Raw genomic sequence first — 7,801 nt, forward strand, 5'->3', positions numbered from 1 at the left:
AACCTTTATTTAACCAGGCAAATCCCATTGAGATCACAGCTCTCTTTTGAAAGGGAGGCCTAGACCTGAAGGCAGACTAACTTGCATGTTTTTGTATTAATATGGAAGGAAACCGGAGTACCTGAAGAAAACCCATGCAAGCATGAGAAGAACATGCAAACTCCACACAGAAAGATCCCAGGTCCAACTGGAGATTGAACCCAGGACCTTCTTGCTGTGAGGCAATGGTGCTATCCACTGAGCCATCGTGCTGCCGTTTATCAGACTGCTGACAAAATGAAATCATAGTTGATTAAATTCCTTCTTCACAGATGTTTCCAGCAGCTATAACAAGTGATGCACCTAAATTCTTAAGGGGTTGGACAAGTTAGCAGAAAAATGTCAGGAAATATGAAACATGAAGATTTGCACGATATAATTGTTTCTTTAACTTTTTTTTGTTTTGTTTTGTTTTAGGCTAATCGTGCTGATATTGTGACCTTGGATGCAGGAGAGCTTTATTCAGCTGTGAAGCAGTTTGACCTCGTTGCCGTTGCTAAAGAGCTTTACAGAGACGGTAGGTTTGCTTCCTGAAACATTTAGTGCTGTCCCCTCACAGAAATCTGAGAGTGTTGTTGTTTTTTCATCTGCAGGAGGCTGCATTCTGTCTGTGGCTGTGGTGACAAACCGCAACTTGGATGTTCGGTCCCTGCGGGGCCACAGGAGCTGTCACAGCGGGCTTCGGTGGACAGCTGGATGGAGCCTCCCGCTCGGCTTCCTGCTGTCCAGGAACTACCTGAGCTGGTCCAAGGAGCATCCTCTCATCCGGGGTACTGGTGACACAGTGGTTCACTGTCTGCATTTTTCTGCTTCAATCTATAGATTTTTATTTTTTCAATCCTCTCACTACGAGTTCGTTTTCAAGCAGATGTCGGCGACTTTTTTGCTGCCAGCTGTGTTCCTGGAGGCGCCGCCATGGCACCTGCTTTGTGCTCTCTGTGTCAAGGACAAAAGTCTTTCATTCGTCAGAAGAATCATCACTGTGAGACTTCCCACAGCGAGCCTTTCTACAACAACCAGGGAGCCCTGAGGTCAGCATCAACAGGACATCAGAGCAAGTTTGATTTACTTCACGTCACTGTATTTTCCTTTGGTCTTCAGGTGTCTCAGGAGTGGGGCAGGTGATGTTGCATTTGTGGACCATTTTGCTATTGAAGCTATTGATGGTAAATATTAAAGTCTTTTACTTGTATCTGTTCAATTCACTGCTGTTTTTAACTGCTTGAATACAATCTGTCTAAAACTGGTATTTTGTCTTGAATGTCTAGTTTACCAGACAAAATGTCCAGTTATTTATTTTTTCAAGTGGCTTTTCTGTCAGCTCATTTATATTCTACAAATCTAAGTAGATGTTGCCACAGATGAAATGCATAAAGTGATAATCAATGTGGAGATAGTTATCTGACCATGTGTTCAATTTAGAAGATCAAGGACTCCTCCAAGTGAGGAATAAAAAGCAAGATTGCTCAAACCTGATAAATATAAAGCAACTTAATTCAATTCAATTCAATTCAAAAATACTTTATTAATCCCAAAGGGAAATTGTTTGTTGTTGTAACTCGTGATCCTCATTTCATTAAGAGATGTTATAGATACTGATGGCTGTAGACAGGAAGGATCTCTTGTAAAGGTCCATCCCACAGTGGATCCTAAGAAGCTGGCTGCAGATGCTGTTCGATCCATCCACCCAGACTCGGCTGGCCACTCGGTTCCCCCGGGCTCTAGGACCGCCCGAATGCCGGGCAGAACTTCTCCCAGAGTGATGGTCACTCCTCCCAGCAGTCTGCTGAGCTCCTCGTCTCTGCAGACAGCTAGCTGCAGGTGTCGGGGGACGATCCTGTCCTTCCACTGTCATGAGCCGTGTTTCCTGCTAGTTCCAGGATCTCAGTGGTCAGACACTCGAGCACAGCTGGCAGGTAGATGAGAATGCGTCCACAGAACATCCTTTTTCAACTCATTTGAGATTTTGGGCTGTAGTTGAGATATTATTTGAGCTTTTGAGATGTTAATCAGCTGCTGTTGGTTGTAGAAAACTGCCTTGTTGTCATGGTTACGCATCATAACAAATGTCCAAAACTAAAAAAGTTTCAGTAAAAATCCTTCCAGCTGCACAGCATCCGATACCAGAGGAAACAATCATCAAAAAATTGTGATTTACATCCAGAAAAAGAGGAATTAAAGTTTCCAAAAGCAAAATCTCAGAATGAAAGTAACAGAGCTGCTCCAACATGCAGCCACCTTGAGCGGCGCAATTCTAGAACTCTAATGTCTCAGATTCTAATGTTATTTTAATACATTTATTTTTTTTTGTTTTATTGTTTACCTGTTTTGTCAGCCAGTGAACAAAACCAGTTCAGGTTACTTTGTCCTGATGGGACACAAGCTCCTCTGAGCCACTTCAGGAGCTGCAATCTGGGCCGTGGTCCTGGAGGGGGAATGGTCACCAGACACAATTTTCGCAAAGTTGTCCGCAGGTTTATAACAACTGTGCAGGTAGAAAAAAACATTATTTTTTCTCTTCAATATTGTTTTGTACTTTACAAAAAAAGTGCAGTGTCACAGTGATGCTCAGTTTGTTGAGCCACGAATTAAATATTTTTAAAAAAAAATATATTTTTTTATCTTTAGCTGCTCTTTGGTCAGAAAGGAAAAGAGAGGCAACGCTTCCAACCTTTCAACTCATCATCTTATGGAGAGAGGGACCTCCTCTTGAGAGATGTGACAGATAAGCTGGTTGTTCTGCCAGATGATGTGGACATCAGCCAGGTGTTGGGGCTGGATTATGTTGCTCTTCTCAAAGGTCTTGGCCATGAAGGTGCTAATGCTTCTTTCCAATGGTTCTTCATATTTAAACAAATGCATGCAGGATGTGACTTTTAGGATGTGCTTGCAGGAAGCTCCCTTGAGGACAGTGTTGTCCGTTGGTGCTGCATCAGCTATGCCGAGCAGAAGAAGTGTGAGCAGTGGGCTCTCAGCGTTAAGTCGGACCCTCTGGTGTGTGTCCAAGCTGTCTCGATGCGTGACTGTATTGAGAAGATCAAGGTAAGTTCTTTTATTGAGTGAAAAAGCCAAACGAGCTGCTATAACCTGTTTATTTCTTTCTCACAGAGGGATGAGGTGGACGCTGTCTCGCTGGATGCAACTCACTCATTCATTGCAGGAAAATGTGGTCTCACCCCCGTGGTAACAGAATATTATGGTAAGAATCTCATTGTGCTCAAAGAACGCATAAAAAAAAATCAAAGCACTTAGTTTATTTAACATTGACTGTATTCAATATTAACATGAGTTTTTGCTGATTAGCACATTTTAAGGCAAAGAACTCAACAAATATGATTATTATTGTTTACTTCAGTCTTCAACTCACTGATTCAATACGTTTTAACAATTGAAAGTCCAACCTGTTAATGTTGGAAGTTTGTGCCTGAAAACTGGATACCATTCTGGCGTATAAGTTGCAGTCTTTTACATAGATTTCAGTCCTGCGACTTATACGCCTAAGTGACTTATATACGTTTTTTTTCCATATTCAGAACGCAATTTTGGACTGACGCTTTAAATTTCCAAGAACTGCAATAGCGAGTCTTCCTGTGCTCGCTTCACTCAGCTGGTGCAGGTGGAGAAAGGCTGGAGAGCTAGCGGCTCCGGCCACGATAGATGGATGAATGGATAGATGGCGCAGCGCCGCCCAGGCAAAATGAAGCTGTTTTGACCATTAAATAAATGCATAATAAACGCGACAGGTCAGCGGTGACACATAATAAATGCGACTTTTACGCAGAAGCGACTTATATGTTTTTTCCTCTTCACAATGCTTTTTTGACCGATGTGACTTATACTCCAGTGTGACTTATACACCGGAAAATACGGTAGTTAATTATCCATCCATCCATTTTCTTCCGCTTATCCGGGGCCGGGTCACGGGGGTAGCAGCCTAAGTAGGGAGGCCCAGACTTCCCTCTCCCCAGCCACTTGGGTCAGCTCTTCCGGGGGAATCCCGAGGCATTCCCAGGCCAGCCGAGAAACATAGTCCCTCCAGCGTGTCCTGAGTCTTCCTCTGGGCCTCCTCCCGGTGGGACGTGTCCGGAACACCTCACCAGGGAGGCGTCCAGGAGGCATCCTAAACAGATGCCCGAGCCACCTCAACTGGCTCCTCTCGATGTGGAGAAGCAGCGGCTCTACTGTGAGTCCCTCCTGGATGATCGAGCTTCTCACCCTATCTCTAAGGGAGAGCCCAGACACCCTGCGGAGAAAACTCATTTCGGCCGCTTGTATCCGAGATCTCATTCTTTCGGTCACAACCCGAAGCTCATGACCATAGATGAGGGTAGGAACGTAGATCGATCGGTAAATTGAGAGCTTTGCATTTTGACTCGGCTCTCTCTTCACCACGACAGACCAGTACAGCGCCTGCTTCACTGCAGACGCTGCACCTATCCGCCTATCGATCTCACGCTCCATTTTCCCCTCATTCGTGAACAAGACCCCAAGATACTTGAACTCCTCCACTTGTTGTAGGACCTCCTCCCTGACCCTGAGAGGGCACTCTACTCTCCTCCGGCTCAAGACCATGGCCTCGGATTTGGAGGAACTGATCTTCATCCCGGCCGCGTCGCACTTTGCTGTGAACCGCTCCAGCAAAAGCTGTAGATCACGATCTGATGAAGCCAATAAGACCACATCATCTGCAAAAAGCAGAGACGCAATCCTAAGGCCACCAAAACGGATCCCCTCAACACCTTGGCTGCGCCTAGAAATTCTGTCCATAAAAGTTATGAACAGAATCAGTGACAAAGGGCAACCTTGGCGGACTCCAGCTCTCACTGGGAACACCGGGAACGGGTAATTAATTAATTTTTTTAAATGATTATTTTTATGGGGGCCGAGATGGTGTAGAGGCAGGGCAGCCGGCTTGGGACCCGAAAGTCCCAGGTTTGATCCCCAGTCACTGCACATCACGTGGCGTCTCTGGGCAGCACGTCTCATCCCCAAAATGCCCCCCGGGCGCTTTCAATAGCTGCCCACTGCACCACCTGGTGGTGGATGGGTTAAATGCAGAGACTAATTTCGCCATTGTATGGAAACATACAGTGCTGACATTGTGATGACATTATTATTATTATTATTATTATAATTATTTATGTGGTTTCATCTAATAATAATCTCTGATTGCAGCTGGATGTTGTTGTTTTTTAAGCACTGATCATTGACTAAATGTGACATTCCTGTTAAAACATCTGAAACTCAAAAGTATCTGACTCCTCCTTGTCACAACTGATAGGGCTGTTTTAAAGATTGTTTTAGGAGTTTTATTCACTTTTGGATGACTATAAAAGTTAGCACAGCTGCATTATAAGACATATTGATTATTTGCTGTTGTCCTCTCTTCTTCTTTCAGGAAGAACATGCGTTCTTGCAGAAGGATCAGCTCATTTAGAGACTGACGGTGAGGGGATGAAGAGCAGTAATGTGTTGAAGTGACGGTGCTTGTTGCTGCTGTTGTCTTTACGTTGCCGTTTGTCCCCTCAGTTTTTCCCTCGGTTGTGGGTGTAGCGATCGCGAAGCGCTCCAGCAGGAATGTGTACATCGGGAATCTAGGAGGCCGGCGCTCGTGTCATGGCCATATGTACAGTCCTGCAGGATGGCTGCTGCCGTACACGCACACACTGAGCCTGGAGCACGTCAGCACCCCCTGTAATCCAAACCAAGGTACTGACTCGAAAACATCAGTTTGTTCAACTTTGTGCATATCAAACCTTGTCTCATGCTGCTCATTCTAATGGTTTGTTGTCTTTTAAAACCTTTTTTTTTTTGTTAGTGTACAATGAAGTATTTTGGAAAGGCTGTCTTCCTGGCTCTCAGGGGAATCTGTGCAAAGTATGTATGGGAGGAACTGGGGAGGCTGCGACCAAACGCTGCACTGACAACCACAATGAGCGTTACTATGGCAATATGGGTGCCTTAAGGTACAGGGGTTTCTGTTCACCTGTTGGTTAAAAAGATGGTTCAGCCAAGTACATGTGACCCGTGCAGGCAACATGAGCCTGAATGAGGCTGCAGTGCAAAACAAGTAAAATTATTTATCTTTGCTGTAATTGTGATTTATATTAAATTACTGGTAGTTCATAAAGACTAAGATAGACTAGATAGGTGGCACACACAAATGCTTGTTTGTCTCTGTGTCCATGTGATGGACTTGCGACCTGTCCAGGGCATTCCCCCGTCTCTCACACAGTGACTGCATGGATATGGGCACCAGTGACCCTTGTGACCTGAAAAAGAAAAAAGCAGGTAAAAGATAATGGATGGAGACCATAAAGACACCATCTAGCAATCCCAGTATCTAAAATAGCATGTAATCTTCCTGATCTACACATAAATCAAACTTTTCTAATGGGTATGTCTTCAGAAATCAAACTTTATCTTATTGTTTCCTTTCCTTTGACATTGACCTTTTTTTCTGCTGAATGCTGTAGAGTCTGGACATTTTGTTGTATAATGTTTGGCATCATTGTAAACCTTAGAGATGCCTCTTTTTAAATATACAGCTGGAATTCCCAAAGAGATCACTCCCAGACCAATTAAAAATATTTTCAAACAGGCAAACAAAACTAGCTTGTTGCTAGCCAGGTGACAAAGTGCCAAATTCAACAAACTATGTATAATTTTAAGCTTTTGAGATGAAAATAATAATGTCTCAATACTGGAAAAAGTCCTCATAGCAACTCATTTTGCCAGCATGAGTCACTTAATTTGGTTTTATTTGTTTGCAGAGAGTGGACTGACTGTCTAATCCTTCCATTTTCAATATTCAGGTGTTTGGTTGGAGATCCAAGTGGGAAAAGCTACGGTGACGTGGCCTTCCTGGAGCAGCACAACCTCCTCACCAACATCCTCAGTGAGGATACACAACCAAGACACAGTGGCACTATTTCACACACATATAGAGTCTGTGGTAATTTTGTGTTTCCACTCAGGTTTGAACTCCACCGGGTGGATGGAGGGATTGAGATCATCTGATTTTGAGCTCCTGTGCCCAGATGGGCGCCGTGCTGCTCTGTCAGAGTGGGAGAGTTGTAACCTGGGAGCCATACCACCAAACATCGTCATGACCCGACCAGTGCTCGCTGCACGAGTGTACGACTTTCTCATAAAGTCACAGGTCATCTCCCTTTTAATAAATATTTGTATTTGACCCCTGCTGGGAGTACCAGTTCATTAGCGCCGACTTGAAAGAGCTGAGATAAATCTGCTCGAGGTTGTTTACTGTGATCCAAGGTTTGTGTTAGTCTTGGGGAAAAAAAAATGGCCTGAAGGAACAAATTAATGCTGGAATGGATCTTTCTCTGATTAGTCTCTGACATCTCGCAGTATAAAACTTGGATCTGTTTTCAACTGTTGCTTTAGGAATAAACTGATGTCACACCCAAAAACAAAATGATTTTTTTCTCCATAAAACTTTGCCTCTGCATTACAAAAATGATCAACTTTGGCTAAATTTTAAGTAGCAATTATCGATTAATAACCTTTGGATATCATATGTGTGCTGTTTGGTTAACTTAAAGGAAAATCACACTGAAGTGACCCCAGATCCAAGAGCAATTGTTAAAATACAGTAGTCCTTCGTTTATCACAGGGGATCCTTGCTCTGAAGCCCTGCAATGAGTGAAAAACAGCGAAGTAGAAATAGTAATACAAGTGCCATAATAAGTAGCTTATTTTAGTGTGTGTGTGTGTGTGTGTGTGTGTGTATGTGTATATA

General features: G+C 43.7%; 1 protein-coding gene across 1 annotated transcript in view; it reads left to right on the plus strand.

Moving 5' to 3' along the window:
* The window catches only part of zgc:172271 (Saxiphilin-like), a 29,835-nt gene extending 22,127 nt beyond the window's left edge, over positions 1-7,708 (plus strand). Inside the window, exons 2-15 of the mRNA XM_037679781.1 lie at positions 457-556; positions 633-809; positions 908-1,070; positions 1,141-1,205; positions 2,375-2,532; positions 2,668-2,854; positions 2,933-3,081; positions 3,148-3,238; positions 5,438-5,485; positions 5,569-5,748; positions 5,858-6,005; positions 6,855-6,937; positions 7,017-7,201; positions 7,676-7,708. Coding sequence (XP_037535709.1) covers positions 457-556; positions 633-809; positions 908-1,070; positions 1,141-1,205; positions 2,375-2,532; positions 2,668-2,854; positions 2,933-3,081; positions 3,148-3,238; positions 5,438-5,485; positions 5,569-5,748; positions 5,858-6,005; positions 6,855-6,937; positions 7,017-7,201; positions 7,676-7,708 — 1,767 coding nt within the window. The remainder of the gene's footprint in view (positions 1-456; positions 557-632; positions 810-907; positions 1,071-1,140; positions 1,206-2,374; positions 2,533-2,667; positions 2,855-2,932; positions 3,082-3,147; positions 3,239-5,437; positions 5,486-5,568; positions 5,749-5,857; positions 6,006-6,854; positions 6,938-7,016; positions 7,202-7,675) is intronic.
* Positions 7,709-7,801: the final 93 nt, after the last annotated feature.

The sequence above is a fragment of the Nematolebias whitei genome, chromosome 7 (assembly GCF_014905685.2).
Source record: "Nematolebias whitei isolate Nwh7 chromosome 7, NemWhi1, whole genome shotgun sequence".
Taxonomy (NCBI): domain Eukaryota; kingdom Metazoa; phylum Chordata; class Actinopteri; order Cyprinodontiformes; family Rivulidae; genus Nematolebias; species Nematolebias whitei.